The 20,009-nt window shown below is 47.5% G+C and overlaps 1 protein-coding gene across 3 annotated transcripts in view; it reads right to left on the bottom strand.

The window, feature by feature from the left end:
• The window catches only part of LOC140385848 (leucine-rich glioma-inactivated protein 1-like), a 105,053-nt gene extending 87,274 nt beyond the window's left edge, over window positions 1-17,779 (bottom strand). The window contains exons 1-2 of one of the 3 annotated variants that reach the window (XM_072468438.1): window positions 17,465-17,779; window positions 17,095-17,166 (exon numbers count right to left, since the gene is read on the bottom strand). In XM_072468438.1, coding sequence (XP_072324539.1) covers window positions 17,095-17,166; window positions 17,465-17,646 — 254 coding nt within the window. In that variant the 5' untranslated portion in view covers window positions 17,647-17,779. The remainder of the gene's footprint in view (window positions 1-17,094; window positions 17,167-17,464) is intronic. The other 2 variants (XM_072468436.1, XM_072468437.1) reach the window with 2 other exon arrangements.
• Window positions 17,780-20,009: the final 2,230 nt, after the last annotated feature.

Here is a 20,009-nt window from a genome sequence, read left to right as displayed (position 1 = left end):
TTACCGTGTCTGGATGTACGAAGCTCTCCGTGCTCCCGGAGTCAAACAGGCAGGGTGTTTCGTGCGCATTGACCCGGACGGTCATCATCGAGTTCCTGAGGTGCTTGGGGCGTGACTGGTCGAGGGTGACCGCGCCAAGTTGCGGGTAGCTGGCGTGGTCGGAGGTGGTGGGGTGGTCCCAGGATGCCGGCCCCCGTCGGTCGCACGTGTCGGGCGGCGATGAAGATGGCGGCCCCCATGAGTCACACATGGCAGGCCGTGTGGGAGATGGCGGCCAAGATGGCAGCCCCCGTGAGTCGCACATGTTGGGTAGAGTCATAGATGGCTGCCCCCACGGACAGCATGAGGTGGATGATACGTCCGAAGGGGGCGGTACCAGCAGGCACGCAGCCACGCTGTGGGGTCTGCGGGCCTGTGAGTCTGAAAGTCAGGCCTGTGATTTAGAGGTTTTGGATCTGGCCAGGCAAACTTTGGCAAAGTGTCCTTTCTTGCCGCAGTCGCTACAGGTCGCGTTCCGAGCCGGGCAGCGCTGCCTGGGGTGCTGGTGCTGGCCGTAGAAATAGCAGGGCAGCCCCCCCGGGTTGGGCGGGCAGCCGCGCGGCACAGGCCTGGGGCACCCTCTGGTCGGGTGTCCACGAGGGGGTCGCGTGGTCAGAGGGGAAAGCGTTGAGGCTCTGAAAAGCTACTTCTAAGGAGGTGGATAGTTTTACCGTCTCTTCTAGGTCGAGGGCGTCCTTTTCGAGCAGGCACAGTCTGATGTAGTTGGACCTGACTCCAGCCACATAGGCGTCCCAGATGGCGAGTTCCATGTGCTGGGAGGCCGTGACGTCCTTGTAGTTGCAGTTTCGCTCGAGTACTTTCAGGTCGCGTAGGTATTCCTCCAGCGATTCCCCGGGGTGTTGACAGCGAGTGGTGAGGAGATGCCGCGCGAACATTTCGTTCACCGGCCTCACGTATTGCCTTTTCAGGATCACGACCGCATCTGCGTACGTGGTCGCTTCCTCGATCTGCACGGAGGTTCTGTGGCTCACCCGGGCGTGGAGGAGGCTCAGTTTCTGTTCCTCGGTGACGGAGGGCAAGGAGGAGGCGGCGAGGTAGGCCTCAAAACAGCGGAGCCAGTGTGAAAAAATCCCCTATGCTTCAGCAGCCTGTGGGTCGCGTTCCAGTCGATCAGGTTTGACGGCTGCTTCCATCGTGATGTTGTAGCTGATTAAATTGATGCGACCATCAATTCACACGAGACGGAGAGTTGAAGTGAACAGTGGTTTTAATCAGCTAGAACTGTGCCTGCCTGCGACTGCTCTGTACTGAGAGCCGCCTGCAGGCAGCAGATTTATATACCTCCCCCGAGGGGGCATGGCCAGGGGCGGAGCCCACCAGTTTTCCTGGTGCAAAACACCATCGTTTTCACGCCGGCGTGGGGACTTAGTCTCCAAAACACAGAATCCAGCCCAGAGTCTTTGATTAAGCCAAGCCAATTAATGGCACAGTCCCGACCATTGAGTGGAGCTGGTAATCAAAGCCAAAGATCAGGATTGACACAGTCAGAAATATTGAGAAATTAGAGTCATGTTATTGGAAAGGAAAGACAAACCCAGACAGACAGAGAAAGAAGCCAGAGAGGTTAATGGAAAGTATCTAATTACTTCTTGTCAAAAATGATATTTTTGTGAAACATATTAAGGGAGTTTTTTTTCACGTGTAAATTACTCTGGTAGTTTTGATCATATATATGTATTACAGGAAAAACAAATATGCAGCCAGCCTGTTAAATTTTCGGTGTTGTTGATATTGGTTGAGTCATATTATATGTTGGGAAAATATGTATGTGTGCCACTTTACATTTGAATGTATCAGTTGTTTTTTGAAATGCGGAGGGAGTGTAAACTATTGTAATGGCCGACAATTTTGTTATATTGTCCTCTCTACTGCCCTCTCTGTTGGGAAGGTGAAAGGAAAGTTGTTCGATAATGGCTGTCTGCTGAGAGTCCACATGCTGATCTTTTCTCAGTGCAATAAACAACAGAAAGAACCACCTAAAGATCTGGATACTTCCAAATCAGTTACTTTTAAAGGTTACATTAGTTTAAAAGTCCGACTCCATCAATTTGATGTTTGCCATTTCCTGCTTCAGTGGGACCTTTCTGAGCATCTTTCTGATTGAGCTGCCAATTGAGCGCGCAAATAATGCCAAGTTAATAGGCAGCCAGTTTTCCCTCTCTTCTTCTGGCAGATGGTTTTGTCAAGAACTGAGCGACTCACCTATCTCAGCAGACAGGTCAAGTGATAAGCAGCATTGAATCCCAAACTGCAGGCATTAATGCAACTCAATATCATTAGGGTCAACTTAGTGACTCAATGTTGCTACCAAGGAACAGCATTTGAAGGAAATAACAGATCAGAGAATCAGCATTACAATGTTCAAGCTCTGTTTCAAACCTGCACGTCTTCCAAGAGGCTACTCTATTGTGTCCATTTTTTTAGATGTGACAATGGGAATACAGAAACACTTGGGCCACCCAAAGAATCCAGCATGCCCGATGCCATTAATGCTCTTATGAGCATTGATTGGCATAAGGCAGAACTTCCACCCTCACTCAGAAGGAAGTCCAGCCTTGAAGAGCTGCCGGCCAATCATTTTGGCCCACAGCTCTTCCAGTGACTCTGGGTACAATGGTGCAGTGGCTGGCAGAGGTACTGCACGGAGCTGCCTGGAACTAAGCCCTGGGACACGAAGGACATGTAAGTGGCAGAGGTCCCAGTGCGGGGAGGGTAGGAAACCTCTGCGGGGTCACTAAGGGGGCAATCAAGGGGTTGATTTGGAGAGGAAGGAGGTCGGGAGGTCGTCAGGCCTTAAGAGGAAGGCAGCCCAGTCAGGAGCGGCCTCTGATGGCAGCGCCCCACAACCCCCTTCCTGCCCGAGATCAAGCTTTGTTTTCTTCCAGACATCCCCCCCCAGAACTGTCACCTATCCGTCAGCCTAGAAATTGAGGCCAGGTGGGAAAAGGTCCTTAATGGGGCGAGGACAGGCTTCACCCACCTACTGCACAAATTTGCTTCTGAAATGATGGCAACCTGATACGAACTTTCAAATGATGAAACTTTCTGTAATTATGTGCAGGGTAATTACCCCAACCCCAGTCCCACTTGCCCTCAATTGTATGCCATTTAACTTCTCTGTTTACTTAAACTACTAAATAAGCCATGTCAGATCTTTCATTTATTAAAATAAATTTAGAGTACCCAATTATTTTTTTTCCAATTAAGGGGCAATTTAACGTGGCCAATCCACCTACCCTGCATGTCTTTTGAGTTGTGGGAATGAGACCCACGCAGACACGGGAGAATGTGCAAACTCCACACAGTGACCCGGGGCCAGATGGAACCCAGGTGCTCAGCGCCGTGAGGCAGCAGAGCTAACCACCGTGCTGCCCTGGATCTTTCACTTTATTAATAGATGAACAAGGTGGTTATGCTAAAACCTTTACTAAACAACACTTTTGTTCCTCAGCTGGAGTGTTGTGTTCAATTCCTGGCACCAAATTGCCAGCAGGCTGTCAAGGCCTCAGAGAGAGGCCAGAGGAGATTGGAGATTTTCCAGTGGTACCAGAGAAGACACGCTTCAATTACGTGAAGAGACTAGAGAATCGGAGGGGGGGGGGGGTCCCCTTTGCAGCGGAGAAGATAAGAAATTTGCTGAACGTGTTAAAAATCATGAACAGTTTTGATCGAGTGAAGAATGAGAAATTATTTTCAGTGGAAGAAGGACCTGTAATCAGAGGACACAGATTTAAAACAGTTGGCAAAATAGCCAGAGGCAGCAGGAAGAATATTTTTTTTTCACCCAAGTTTTGTCCTGGATTGCACAGCCCGAAAGGATGGAAGCAAATTCAAAACTAACTTTGAAAAGAAGAATGGATGAATATCTGAAGGGGACAAAAATTGACAAGGCTGTCGGCAAACGGTCGGGTTAATTGCTGTTCGCCCATTATCCCTGTGCATTATCCCTGTGCTCGCTCACTGGCCTACACTGCATCCCAGGCAAACAATGTCTCAATTTTAAAATTCTCTTCCTTGTTTTCAAATCTCCACAGCCTAGTGTCTCCCCATCTCTGTCATCTCCTCCAACCCCACAACCCTCCCAGACATCTGCATTCATCTCATTCTGGCCTCCCGTGCATTCCACAATTTTATTGCTCCACCACTGGTGGCCTAGGCCCTCAGCTCTAGAATTCCCTCCCTAAACCTCTCACCTCTCTCCCTCGCTTTCCCCCTTCAACACACTCCTTAAAACTTAATTCTTTGACAAGGCTGTTGGCCTCTGTGAAGGACCTTGGGATGCTTCATTCTGTTAAACGTGCGATGTGATTAAAAGCCATTGTTGTTATTGCCGTTGTGTAAGGTAGCGCAGTGGTGTCCACCTTGAATTAGTGGAGCACCCTCACCACCCAGAGAGAGGTGGCTTAGGTTCCAGTCCAGAGACTTGAACATCTAAGTCTAGGCAGACACTTTGGTTCAGTCCTGAGAGAGCACTTACAGAACTATGGATCTGGAACTAAATTAGAAAACCTCAAAGATTAAAGATTTAAAAATGGCTTTCTACTGAAAAATAAAGAAGTGGATTAAACTCCCCAAAAAGCTAATGCTGTGCCAATTGAAAGCACATCGATTCATATCTAATTATGAATGGCATTGAAAGGTATGAGATGCTCCTAATCGAATACTCAATGGTTGTGGCCTATAAAATACATCATCTAATTTTCAGAGCCTAGAATATTAGTTGAAAGTAAATCAGACTGCAAGAACCAAAGGATAAATTAATAAACAGTAAATTTAAAATGTTTATTAAGTAAGCATCCTTCCTGTTTATTTTCTTTGTTCCCATTTCCTTTACGTTATTTTATTATTTTGGTCTGCAGACCCATAATCGGAAATTGCCTTTCAGCAGAAGACTCAAAGTTGAGCAGCCTGTTTGCCAGGACACTGTGTTCCCAGGTTTTGGTTTTTGAGAGACGCCAGACTCCTCGGCATAGAGTGGATCTTAGGAACCATGTTTGGAGGGAGTTGGATCCATTTGTGAACTGGAAGCCAGTGGGTTGGCCAGGGACAGTGTTCTGACTGACAACACAGTAAGAAGTGTTACAACACCAGGCTAAAGTCAAACAGGTTTATTTCAATGTCACTAGCTTTCAGAGCGCAGCTCCTTCCTCAGGTGAATGAAGAGGTATGTCCCAGAAACATATATGTAGACAAACTCAAAGATGCAAGATGATACTTTGAATGACTTGAGTGGGTTTGTGATCTGTAGCCCTTCCGGGATCTTGTCTGCTTTCTTGCATCTTTGTAGAAACTGAACGTCAGTGTCTATATGCGCGATCATCTTGGAGATCTTCTTGGCTACAGATCACGGGGCAGCACGGTACCATAGTGGTTAGCACAGATGCTTCACAGCTCCAGGGTCCCAGGTGCGATTCATGGCTTGGGTCACTGTCTGTGTGGAGTCTACACCTTCTCCCCGTGTCTGCGTGGGTTTCCTCCGGGTGCTCCGGTTTCCTCCCACAATCCAAAGATGTGCAGGCTAGGTGGATTGACCATGCTAAATTGCCCTTCGTGTCCAAAAATGGTTAGGTGGGGTTACGGGGATAGGGTGGAGGTGTGGGGATAGGGTGGAGGTGTAGGCTTGGATGCTCTTGCCAATGGCCGGTGCAGACTCAATGGGCCGAATGACCTCCTTCTGTACGGTAAATTCTATGAGCTATGATCTCCACATCATGCCTGACAACAGTCAGTGATTGGTTCCTGCATGATGCTTTCTGAGGGAACTAGCCTGAAGCATTTAGATCTCAGAAGTGAAAGGGCCTCTCTCTCTATCTCTCTCTCTCCTGGTTGCTGATGTGAAAGAACTACTTTATTATTCTGAAAGCAATGTCTATCCTGCACACCCTGTACTGTGAAGCTGGAATGGTGCTGAGTCCACAGAGAAGGCAGTAGGGGTAGTTAGGAAGAGGGGTTGGGAAAGGGGAATTAGATAGTCAGTTACATTTTCTGTCCATTTGATTATGATATTGTACATAATAAAAGATTACTTATGTTTTAAAGTTACAAACCTGGTGACTGCTGTTTATTGGACCTCGCATATTTTAAATAAAATCTTATTTCACCTGTGCTGCAACTTCAGGTCAAGAGGGGCTGAGGGTTTTGGCAAAGGTGGTATCATGACCGGTACAGGCTTGGAGGGCCAAAGGACCTGTTCCTGTGCTTATTGTTCTTTGTTATTGACTGTGCACTAGCCCAGGATTTCGTGACAATTAAAAAATATTGTTTTACTCAGAATGCAACACGTCATTGTAAAGCAAGAGTCATAGACAAAGTGACATTTGGCAGTGCTTAGCAATAATGGAAAGGGCAAGAAACTGAGGCACAGCTTAGGCCTACAAAGGTATGTTGGAAGTTGGACTCTGTGGTCCAGATTTACGCTCCTGGGTCAGGTGCGCTGAGATGGGAGAATTCACGGCTCTGCGAACCCAACCTTTAAAAATCATGGCCCGCAGTTCCAGTTTTCCTCTGCAGGGAGCTGCGGGTTGGATTGGAAGTATGGTCTGCTGCCTCTGGAATGAGTGTGGAGGCTACTGGGTGAGGAGGCGGGCTGGGTGTAAGGCCTACCTTTGTGCTCCAGCATTTTGTTGAGCTCAATAAAAAAAAGAATGATTGAAAACAGCCCTCATCCCTCACACCTCTCACCAACACACTGGGCATGTCCAATCCATGCCAACCAATGCCAACACATGCTGCCCACTCATTCCCCATGGTCCCTCTTACCCCGCATGTTCCCCACATCCCCATAGCCCCTGTATAGACCTTATGCCAATCTACCGCCAACCCATGTCTCACACCCACCATTCTGTGCCCATATCCCCTCCATGCCAACTCATCCAATATCCATCATGGGCAAACTTCAGGAGTCATGGTAGTACAGAGTCATGGTGGTACAAAATACAGTTGTGTGTCCATTGATGAAGTCACTCTTTTCAACAAAATACTTTCATTGATAAGAAAAACATTAAATATAGAGAGATTCCTTGAACCAATCTCTTATGAAAACAGTGGCCGGGATTCTCCAATCCCACGGCCAAGTTCTGACGCTGGCATGAAAAGCAGCACCAACCACTCCGGCGTCAATGGTCCCCGATATTGAGGAATGCTCCCCTCTCTGGGGGGCTAGGTCGGCGCCGGAGTGGGCCCCGCAGCTCCAGCCGGCGTGGAATGACCGGCGCAAGTTCCAGCATGCGCGGAACGGCCGACGTGATTCTGCGCATGCGCGGAACGGCCGACGTGATTCTGCGCATGCGCGCGGGTTCCCGTCTCCGCTACAGGGGCCCGGCACGGAGGAATATAGGCCCCCACGGAACCAGCCCGCCCGCCGATCGGTAGGCCCCCATCGCGGGCCAGGCCACCGTGGGCCCCCCCCCCCCCCCCCGAGGTCGGATCCCCCTGCCCCCCCTCCAGGTCGGCCCCCGCAGACACACCTTCCAGGTCCCGCCGTGTGCGACCTGAGTAACCCACGCCGGTGGGACTCGGCCAAACTCGCCGGCCAATCGGCCCGTCGGGGCCCGGAGAAATCGCCGGGGGGGGGGCAGCTTTCAACGGCCCCCGACCGGCACGGCAGGGATCCCATGGGCTCCCGAGATTCGGCGCTGCAGGATAGGCGGCGGGGCATGATTCTCACGTCCCTCCATGGATTCTCCAACCCAGCCCTGATTGGCACTGGTTGGAGATTCCCAGCCAGTGTTTTTTGTTCTATAACCTTTAGGAGCAGAAAAATCAAACTGCTCTCAAAATAGTATGACACTGTGATGTTTGCTTGTAAAATCAGACATTGCGACACGAATCATAGAATTAATTATCAAGCTGTGCTTCTTTTTAAACACCAGGTGGTTTTTAAAATTTATACCCCAGGAGTTTTTTTTAAAATTTCCAATTAAGGAGCAATTTAGCGTGGCTAATCCACCTACCCTGAACATCTTTAGGTTGTGGGGGTGAGATCCATGCAGACACGGGGAGAATGTGTAAACTCCACACGGACAGTGAGCCAGTGCTGGGATCAAACCCGGGTCCATGGCACTGTAAGGCTGCAGTGCTAACCACTGCGTCGCCTTGACAGAAGGAGCGAGAAATCCATTCACAGATTTGACAGTTCCAGTGAGTTTTGACAGTTACGTGACGGTTTTGACAGTTCTAATGAGTTTATGCAGTTTTTATTCACAATCATGTTTATTTTTAACAATCACCATGAGCTACCAAAATGTGCCATACCTGTCCCATAGTTCTCCCAGGACCATAGCCACAGGGATATCTGCCTTCTCTATAGGGCGGCACGGTAGCATTGTGGATAGCACAATTGCTTCACAGCTCCAGGGTCTCAGGTTCGATTCCGGCTTGGGTCACGGTCTGTGCGGAATCTGCACATCCTCCCAGTGTGTGCGTGGGTTTCCTCCGGGTGCTCCGGTTTCCTCCCACAGTCCAAAGATGTGCAGGTTAGGTGGATTGGCCATGCTAAATTGCCCTTAGTGTGCAAAATTGCCCTTAGTGTTGGGTAGGGTTACTGGGTTATGGGGATAGGGTGGAGGTGTTGACCTTGGGTAGGGTGCTCTTTCCAAGAGCCGGTGCAAACTCGACGAGCCGAATGGCCTCCTTCTGCACTGTAAATTCTATGATAATCTATGAAATTTTATGAAATGAATCCACCGAATTCAGACCTCCCTTTACGTGGTCTAATCAGCACACACCAGGGGCGGATTCTCCGCATCCCAACACCAAAATCGCGTCCGGTGCCAGGGCGGAGAATCACTTTCCGTGCATGGAATCGGGACCGGCAGCAGTTCCCCGATACTCCGGCCCCCAAAACACGGCGTACTTGCCGCGTATCCCCTACCTTCGGCCATTGCCAGAGGCCCGCCCGCCATTCTCCGCCCCCGAACGGCCAAAATTCCAACGGTGTATTTCTAATGTGGTCCTGCCATTCGGGATACTCATGTGTCAGCTGCGGACGCAGTCCGCGGCCGCCATGGTCAGGGACGGGCCGATCGGAGGGCAGGGGGGGCCTTATATGGGACCTGGCTATTTTTGGGCGGGCAGTTTGGGTCGGGCATGCGGCCGATCGGGGGCACTATTTAGGAGGTCCAGCTCCACCGACTGAGTCTGCCATGGAGCACGGCGCAGCCGCAGGAACCCGCTGCCGTGCGCATGCGCAGCCGCCGACCTGGATGCGAGGGCCCGTATCTGCAGCTAATGCTGCTAGTTTCGTGACGGGCCCCTGCAGGGCTATGAATATGTGGCCTTTTGATGCCAGTTTTCCTGGCGTGAAAGGCCACAGTTTTTACGATGGCATGGGGACATAGTCCCAAAAACAGGGAATCCCGCCCCTGGTTTCACTTACGGCAGGATTCTCTGACCCCCCGATGCCAAAATCGCGTTCGGCGACCGGACGGAGAATCCCCAATTAGGCCGAAATCGGGGGCGGCGCCGCTTTCGCGGTGCTCTGCCCCCTAAAAAGCGGCGCATCCACGGCCAACGTACATTGGCTGAGGCCCGTCCCGCGATGCTCCATCCCCGACCGGCCGAGAACCCGATGGTGTGGCACATGTGTGGTCCAACCCGTTGGGAACTCAGCGTGGCGGCTGCGGACTCAGTCCAGCGCCGCCACAGTTGGGGCAGGGCCTATTCGCGGGCAGGGGTGGACATATTCGGGATTGGGGGCACTGTGGTGGGGCGGTCTGGGGCACACGAGCCGGCTGAAAGGGGGGACTATTTTGCGGGCTGGGTCAGCGAGCGGCATCCGCCATGGAGCAGAGCGCGGTCGCTGCAGGCCGCTGCCGTGACAACTCTCCAGGCCGTATCGGCAGCTAGAGCTGGGAGCTCCTCACTGCCTGGCTGCTAGACTCTCTGAAACAGAGAATCGGCGGCTGTTTAGCGTCTGTTTTCCTGGCGTTTTCATGTCGGCGTGGGGACATAGTCTTCAGAACGGAGAATCCAGCCCTTGGTCTATCAAAACGCCGCTTCAGTGGAGACAGCTGATAATTTAATTGGCCAGCTGCCTCCGTAAAACACACATAGGCAGACCCCAGTCCTACTCCAGTTCCACCACGCGACCCAGGAGATGTTGTATTTGGATGTGGGATTTGGGAATTGTGACCATTTCCACTATTTTTGCCACAACAAAGAGTCTCTCCGTCATGGTGAAAATCTGGGCCTATGTCAGTACTTCGCACGGATGGAGAATAATAGCAAAGAACGTTGTCAGGGTAGGTGAGGGAGGGGGGCCCTTTCAACCAAAAAAGAAGCAATGGGTTAGAATTCTCTTCCTGGGTCTAATGTGCCCCTACGTATTTTGATATTTTCCTTGAATTCTTCAATTTTATAAAAACTTGCCCTTGTCGTTGATAAAGGTTTGCACGGCAATAGTTATTGCTTATCTCCAGTTAACCTGAGAACATTATGGGTGCGATCTAATGGCCCGACTCAGGACTCAGCATGGCTTTCTCTCGCGAGATTTACCTGGCTCAAAGAACAAAGAAATGTACAGCACAGGAACAGGCCCTTCGGCCCTCCAAGCCCGTGCCGACCATGCTGCCCGACTAAACTACAATCTTCTACACTTTCTGGGTCCGTATCCTTCTATTCCCATCCTATTCATATATTTGTCAAGATGCCCCTTAAATGTCCCTATCGTCCCTGCTTCCACTACCTCCTCCGGTAGCGAGTTCCAGGCACCCACTACCCTCTGCGTAAAAAACTTGCCTCGTACATCTACTCTTAAACCTTGCCCCTCTCACCTTAAACCTATGCCCCCTAGTAATTGACCCCTCTACCCTGGGGAAAAGCCTCTGACTATCCACTCTGTCTATGCCCCTCATAATTTTGTATACCTCTATCAGGTCTCCCCTCAACCTCCTTCGTTCCAGTGAGAACAAACCGAGTTTATTCAACCGCTCCTCATAGCTAATGCCCTCCATACCAGGCAACATTCTGGTAAATCTCTTCTGCACCCTCTCTAAAGCCTCCACATCCTTCTGGTAGCGTGGCGACCAGAATTGAACACTATACTCCAAGAGTGGCCTAACTAAGGTTCTATACAGCTGCAACATGACTTGCCAATTCTTATACTCAATGCCCCAGCCAATGAAGGCAAGCATGCTGTATGCCTTCTTGACTACCTTCTCCACCTGTGTAGCCCCTTTCAGTGACCTGTGGACCTGTACTCCTAGATCTCTTTGACTTTCAATACTCTTGAGGGTTCTACCATTCACTGTATATTCCCTACCTGCATTAGACCTTCCAAAATGCATTACCTCACATTTGTCCGGATTAAACTCCATCTGCCATCTCTCCGCCCAAGTCTCCAGGCAATCTAAATCCTGTTGTATCCTCCGACAGTCCTCATCGCTATCCGCAATTCCACCAACCTTTGTGTCGTTCGCTTTGGCTCGCCACATCTTGTGTTCAATGGTCAGCCCACCTCATTCCAGCTGGAAGCAATTATCCAGGTTTGCTGCCTTGAGGGCTTTATACATGCTTCCAATCCAATATACATAATTTTGGCCAACCTGGATTGTCACAACACTTAAAACAGTGAACAACTGCTTTATCAGGTTGCTGAGTATTTCCAGCATTTCCTGTGTTTACATCTAATTTCCAGCATCTGCTGTATTTTGCTTTTCTAACTGCTTCCTTTTCTCATGCAGTAGAAATCGGTGCTCCCTTGGAAATTTGGTATTCTTGCATCTGTCCTGATGAGTGCAAGACGCAAAGCTTTGAAAGCCTGTCTCTTTTTTTCAGCAACATTCATTGAATAACTAACTTAAATAAAAACAAGAAATGCTGGAAAATTTCAGAAAGTCTGGGGGCATCTGTGAAGAGAGAGACAGAGTTAACGTTTCGAGTCTGTGTGTTTCTCTCTCCACGGATGCGGAGTCTTTCCAGAACATTCTACTTTTGTTTCAGATTTCCAGTTCCGCAGTATTTTGCTTGCATCTCATTGAATAATTGTGATGTTCAGAATGCCTCTTTCAACATGCTTTATCATAGAGATGGGGAGGAGACAGTGAACCAAATAAGGTATGACAAGTAGAAAGAACTTTATTCAGGTGAAAGAGTAGCCTTCCCTGGGGTCCATGTACGGCTGATTTGGCAAAAATTCTTATTTTTCCCACATCCTGGAGTATTTTACTGACACTGAGCAAGCCAGCATTTACAACACACACTGCACGACAATTGTTTTCAGCTAGCAACTGCACAATATCTAAAAACAGATGTGCAAGTTATGAAGCACAGTTTGACACCAAGCCACATAAAGAGATATTAGGATCGGTCAACAATAAAGATAGTTGAAGAGTATTGTTTTCAGTCACATTTTTAAAGGATGGGAGAGAGTGGGAGAGATTTAGGAAGGAAATTCCAGAACTTCGGGTCGCGGCAGCTGAAGGCACGGCTGCCAATGGTGAAGCAAATAGTAGCAGGGTTTGCAGAGAGGTCAAGAGTTTCAGCCAAAAAAATAAGTCATAGGAATCAAAGATTTTGATCTATAGAATTGATGGTAATGTATTAGCATGGATTGAGGATTATTTAATAGACAGAATGCCTACCAAACTGAAAGTCCATAGAGCAATATCGGTTCTATGCATGCGAGGCTTGAACTGCGTAGCACATCACGCCAAGAAGATTAACCACATTCACGTGAGCTGCCTTCAGAAACTCCTGAAGATCAAATGGCGGGAGAAAATACCAGACAGTTAGATGTGCTCCCAAGCCGGGATGGGTAATAAATGCTGGCCTAACCGGCGTCTCCCACATCCCATAAATGAATTTTTTTTAAGCTGGCATGCCGAGCATCCACACCACATTGAGGCAAGCACAACGGAGTTGGGATGATCTTGTAGCCAGAATGCCTGACACTCACTCATCAAAATAAATCTTCTATGAAGAGCTTGAATCTGGAGTGTGCTCAAAGGAAGCTCGGCAAAGACACTCTAAAGACTTCACTTAGGAGTTTTGACATCGACCCCCAAGTCCAGGGAGAAGCTAACCCAGGATCACTGCAGCTGATGAAACCAAATAAAACGCAGTGCAGCCTGTTTCAAAATCAAGTGCACATCAGAGACGGAGAGAAAACACAATGCCAGCAAATCCAGAGCCAGCAACTCGTCCAAAGCTCATTCGTCTGCAGTATCCTTTCTTATTTCCAGGTGTCGATCAGCCTTAGCAGATACCTGCATACCCTCCGAACGCCCTCAATCCCTCCAGGTAATAAACATAATAATAAACATGCTCCTCTACACCTCAAAGAATGAATAACAGGATGCAGAGGGCAGGAATTAATGGAGCATTTTTGGTTGGCAGGCTGTAACCGGGGGTGGGGATGGGGAACTACAATGATCACTGCTTGAACCACAGCTGTTTACAATCTATATTGATGACTTAGATGAAGGGACTGACTGCAACATATCCAAGTTTGCTGACGATGCAAAGTTAGGTGGCAAGTAAGAAATGAGGACACAACGATACTGCACTGGGATATAGACAGAGAGTGGGGAAGAACATGGCAGGTGGTATACAACGTGATGGAATAGAAACTAGTACTTTGGTAGGAAACATTAAAAAACATTTTTTGATTGGTGAGAGATTGAGAGGAGTTTGCATTCAGAGGGTGTATACGAATCACGGAAAGTTAACAGAAAGGACAGCGAACAGCACGTTAGCTTTTGTTAAAAAGGGATTGGAGCATAAAAGTAAAGAACTCTTATGACAATTATATAGGTGTTTGCTGAAGCTACACCTGGTGTAATGCAGTTTTGGTCTCCTTACCGAAGACGAGATATGCTTGCATTAGTGGAAGTGCAACAAAGGTTAGTGAGGCTGGTGCCTGGGCTGAGGGGATTGTTTTATGAGGAGCGATTGAGTAGATTAGGCCTATATTCCTGGAGTTTGGAAGAATAAGAGTTGATCTAATTGAAACATAAAATTCTTAAGGGGGTTGATATGGTAGATTCTGGCTGGGGAGTCTAGGCCACGAGGTCACGGTCTCAGATTAAGAAACTGGTCATTTAGCACTCAAATGGTTCACTTAAGGTTGTGCATCTTTACAAATTCTCTACCCCAGACAACTCAGGTTGCTTAGTCATTGAGCACATTTAAAATAGAGATCAATTTTGGGGTTCAAAGGAAAATAAGGGTTTTAGGAATCATTATCTTGTTAACCGGCGGAGAAGATTTGAAGAGTCAGGTGGTCTACTCTAATTCCAATTTCTTATGTTCTTGTGAAGAAAAGAATTACTCTGGAAAATTCCCCTCCCTCTTAAGATGATCAAGGAATTGCGTGAATTAGAGGTTATTGATCAATTCAGTTACCTTCTACATGGTGTAATCCCAGTCAAGGACCAATCCAGCCCCTTCACAAGGTACACATGGTGTCAACATGCACCACACCAGCCGGCAGCTTATTCCACAGGCATTATCACCCATCATATTACCGGAAGACATAAAGGTCGGGTGACAGGCAGATAACATTTTTGATTTCCCCTGACCTTCTTAACTCCACCAAAGCTATAATTCCTCACGACTGAGGCAAATTAGAAATCCGGGTACGTAAATCAGTCTTATCTCAGTGGGTAGCACCTGCACCTCGGAATCAAAAAGTTGTAGGTTCGAGTCCCAGTCCCCAAAACATACGCACATAATGTAAGCAGACACTCCAATACAGTGCCAATACTCCAATAAGGAGTACAGCCTTAGTCCAGCTGAGATGTGACTGCTCTCTCAGATGGATAATTTTGTTTAAAGACCAGGGGAGTTTTTCATAGAATCCCAGCAGTGCAGAAGGAGGCCATTCGACCCACCGAGTCTGCACCAACCCTCCGAGGAGCATCCTATCTAGGCCTGCCCACCACCCGGCCCTGTGCCCATAATACCACCCAACCTTTTTTACACTTAGGGGCAATTTAGCACGGCCAATCCATCTTACCTGCATATCTTTGGACTGTGGGAGCACCCAGAGGAAACCCACGCAGAGATGGGGAGAACATACAAACAGTCACCCAAGGTCGGAATTGAACCCGATCCCTGGCACTGTGAGGCAGCAGTGCTAACCACTGTGCCACCCCAATTCTGGCCAATCTTTATCCCTCAGCCAACAGTCACTAAAAACAGTGTCTGGTCAGTGTTTCATTGCTGTTTGGGGGAGCTTGATGTGTCTACCACTTCACAACTGCAATTAGTCACAAGTACTTTATTGGCTGGAATGTGCTGACATTATAGAAGTGCAAGTTCTTTCCTCTGTTACTTAAGGTCGTCACATTATTGGCTGATCACTTCCATATGGGGCAGCATGGTAGCATTGTGGATAGCACAATTGCTTCACAGCTCCAGGGTCCCAGGTTCGATTCCGGCTTGGGTCACTGTCTGTGCAGAGTCTGCACATCCTCCCCGTGTGTGTGTGGGTTTCCTCCGGGTGCTCCGGTTTCCTCCCACAGTCCAAAGATGTGCAGGTTAGGTGGATTGGCCATGATAAATTGTCCTTAGTGTCCAAAATTGCCCTTAGTGTTGGGTGGGGCTACTGGGTTATGGGGATAGGGTGGAGGTGTTGACCTTGGGTAGGGTGCTCTTTCCAAGAGCCGGTGCAGACTCGATGGGCCGAATGGCCTCCTTCTGCACTGTAAATTCTATTCTATGATATCAATCATCATTTTTCCTTTTAAGGATTTGGCAGGTGGATTTGCAGCCAGATAGCACAAGCCTTCCACTTTTATTCAGGCTAGGGATCAGAAGCACCAATATACACTGGCTTGCTGGCACCAGGGTTGGGTTTATTTCATTGCCAACAAGTCCTGGAGTGGGACTTCAACCTGGGATCTTCCAGCTCAGTAGTGGGAAAGCTACCCACTGAGCCAGTCCAGCTAGAGTATAAGATGGACTGTGAGGTTTTTCACCGCCCTAGTTATGTGGAATAATGTTCAATTTATCTAGCAAAGTGAAGCTTCGTACAAGTCTATTCTGCAATACTGCCTTGGACCTGAAACACTGCTTTTGAAGAAAATTCCATTTTTACAATGCCTTACGCAACCAACCCTCCTTCACAGCAGTATTGAGCTAATTCTTCTGGGGAAAAAAAGTAATCCTACGCTTGTTACAAATATTGCTGCAGGAATACTCACTGCAGTTCGTTGTAAGATTGAGAAGTAAAGAAGGTTTATTATGATCCCTTTCTTGAGTTTGAGTGCAGTACCCCAAATACTTAAATATCCCTTTCTCTCCAGATAATACTGAATTATTGGGAAGGATGCCATTTTTCTATTGCATTTTGTGGATCTCATCACCAAGATCTGAGCCAGAGCTGACATTGTTTAATACACTACTTGAAGATTAATATGTAAAAAGAAACAATTCATAAGTGCTCCTTACACAATTAACAATTTACACCAATTGCTTTTGAGTTTCCCAACACAGGTATTTAGAAGCGTAGAAATCCCACAGTGCAGAAGGAGGCCATTCGGCCCATCAAGTTTGCACCAACCCTCCGAAGGAGCACCCTACCGAAGCTCACTACCCCGCCCTCTCCCTGTGACCCCACCTAACATGTTCGACACTATGGGGCAATTTAGCATGGTCAATCCACCTTATCTGCACATCTTTGGACTGTGGGAGGAACCCGGAGGAAACCCTCGCAGACACGGGGAGAACGTGCAGACTCCACACAGACACCCAAGGAATTGAACCGGGGTCCCTGGCACTGTGAGGCAGCAGTGCTAAACATCGGGCCACCTTATTGCCACCCTATTAGTATAGACTATATTGTTCATTATTTTTTAATTACATTATAATTTAAAACAGTCTTGTTGATTGTTTAACCGTTTCCAATGGAAATTTCAGCATTAACCTCTTCCTGTACTGGAACCGTGTTAAATTATTCCACCGAGTGCAACATTAACCCCCCCCCACATGCCCTCCAACCAACACCGTAGCTGCTTCAAAGCCACCGAATGAAATGAGAAAGAGACTTCATTAATCTAACGAATAAACACAGGAAAGGAGCTGTGAGCTTACAGGAGCTGCAGAGAGGGGATGTGTAAAAAGCTGCCTTGTGGGATCTCACTGAAACCAGACTTCACAAACGACCTGGAAACAAAATGCACCAATTAACATGTCAGAATTCTGAGCCCTTTCAATTAATCGAACCACATACATTGTTGACTACACATCCATTATGGTTGTCAGCTACATGTAAACACTATTAACAATTCGACAATCTGCATGCACAGTAGTCTATTTTTAGATGTTGTGTGACAAGGGGGAGGGGAGTAACAGAGGCGAGATCCTTTCAGCAATCATGCAACATTATACAATAAACACAGCCTGGCCTTTCTACTTCCATTCATGCCAAACAACAGGAAAATTACAAGCCACAGATACTTACAAGGAAACTACCCCGGGAGGAAAAATGTGAGGGATGGATTTTCTACTTTCACACAAAGCGTTATCCTTAGAGCAAGTGCACCCTGCAGGACATCTCGTCTGCTTAGATGTCTTCGATTCAATTAAGAGCAACAAATACATAATCCACAGGAACAAGCTGAATCTTTTTGTGGCATTTCCCATTCTTCCATCCGCTTCTGCTGCGATCAGTGCGAAGAATACCGCAGATCATGGGCTGGTTGTTGCTTTTATCCTGTGTCTGAAAAGCCAAACTCCCTTGCTCCAATGCCCACAACAAGATTTGAACTGATTTATATTTCACTAACGCAGCACAGCCCCTCATAAGACTGGACTGCTTCCATCTCACCACCATGAGGGTGAACCCAATCAAACATTTACCACCGATGGCAAAACAAAACCATATTTATTTTGATGTACATATTTTTAAATCTCTGTAATTTTGGGGTTGCCTTTATTGAATCATCATCCGCCCCCACTTGCTTATGTGAATTTCACCTTTTTTTTGCGAAATCTCTTTGTGGACCCCTTTGGGATAAAATGGTATATGCTGAAATCCTCTGGGAATTTATTCAAGGAAATATTACGGTTGGATGGATCTTCAATCCCAGTGCGCTGCATGTATGGAGGTGCCGTGAGAAAAATTAAATAGAGCACGCTGTGATACAACAGTAACCATGGGGAACACATTGCACCGTTAATACTGTTCCTGCAGAAGCCTTTTCAATTAAAACTGATTATATTTATAGAGCTTTTTCAAAAAAATGTGCAATTGCGTATACTAACAAATAAATTCACGTGCAGTCTTTCAATATTATGCTAAAATATGGAGTCAATCCCAGGTAACATTCGATTTAAAACCTAAACTTAAAGATTAGAATTGCAACACCTGCAAAAATTCCAATTCCGCACTACAGCTCTCCACACTTAGAAAGTTGATTTGAATTAAGAAAGCTTTGACTTGCAAAGCTAAATTGAATGCAGCATACTGTGAGTTGCATATACATAACACATATGCAGGGTGATTTCTATTTTTAGCCCGGTGTTAGCGATGCGATGCAGAGAATGTTGTGCCGACAAGCTGAACTAGTGAGGGTTCACGTCCTTGATTTCCCACTTGAGCCCCTAAGCCTGGAGGTACAGGAGAGCAGAAGGCTCCCTCACTCACTTCTTATGGGGCAGCTCAAGATCAGCGTTGGATGAGATGTGACAGCGGGCTACACACTGACCAACAATGAGACATTCGGATATTCTAATATATGGCATTAAACCCCACATAAATACAAAAAAAGACTTGCATTTCTATAGCACCTTTCACAACCTCAAGACATCCCAAAGCACTTTACAGGCAACAAAGTGTAGCCATAGAGTCATAGATTCAGAGGATCATTTACAGCACAGGCTGTTTGGCCCATCGAGTCCATTCTAGCTCTCCACAAAACAATCCGGTCAGTTTTTAAAAATTCATTTACAGGATGTGGGGGGTAACTGGCTGGCCAGAATTCATTGTCCATCCCTAACTGTCCACCATTTCAGAGGGCATTTGAGAGTCAACCATATTACTGGGTGCGATCTAACAGAAACGTTTCAAAGAACAAAGAAATGTACAGCACAGGAACAAGCATGTGCGGACCATGCTGCCCGACTAAACTACAATCTTCTACACTTCCTGGGTCCGTACCCCTCTATTCCCATCCTATTCATGTATTTGTCAAGATGCCCCTTAAATGTCACTATCGTCCCTGCTTCCGCCACCTCCTCCGGTAGCGAGTTCCAGGCACCCACTACCCTCTGCGTAAAAAACTTGCCTCGTACATCTACTCTAAACCTTGCCCCTCTCACCTTAAACCTATGCCCCCTAGTAATTGAGCCCTCTACCCCGGGGAAAAGCCTCTGACTATCCACTCTGTCTATGACCCTCATAATTTTGTAGACCTCTATCAGGTCGCCCCTCAACCTCCTTCGTTCCAGTGAGAACAAACCGAGTTTATTGAACCGCTCCTCATAGCTAATGCCCTCCATACCAGGCAACATTCTGGTAAATCTCTTCTGCACCCTCTCTAAAGCCTCCACATCCTTCTGGTAGTGTGGCAACCAGAATTGAACACTATCCTCCAAGTGTGGCCTAACTAAGGTTCTATACAGCTGCAACATGACTTGCCAATTCTTATACTCAATGCCCCGGCCAATGAAGGCAAGCATGCCGTATGCCTTCTTGACTACCTTCTCCACCTGTGTTGCCCCTTTCAGTGACCTGTGGACCTGTACTCCTAGATCTCTTTGACTTTCAATACTCTTGAGGGTTCTACCATTCACTGTATATTCCCTACCTGCATTAGACCTTCCAAAATGCATTACCTCACATTTGTCTGGATTAAACTCCATCTGCCATCTCTCCGCCCAAGTCTCCAAACAATCTAAATCCTGCTGTATCCTCTGACAGTCCTCATCGCTATCCGCAATTCCACCAACCTTTGTGTCATCTACAAACTTACTAATCAGACCAGTTACATTTCCCTCCAAATCAT

Source organism: Scyliorhinus torazame, chromosome 11 (genome assembly GCF_047496885.1).
Source record: "Scyliorhinus torazame isolate Kashiwa2021f chromosome 11, sScyTor2.1, whole genome shotgun sequence".
Classification (NCBI taxonomy): Eukaryota; Metazoa; Chordata; class Chondrichthyes; order Carcharhiniformes; family Scyliorhinidae; genus Scyliorhinus; species Scyliorhinus torazame.
Note: the sequence above shows the minus strand (reverse complement) of the source record. Positions and strands in the feature narration are given on the sequence as shown.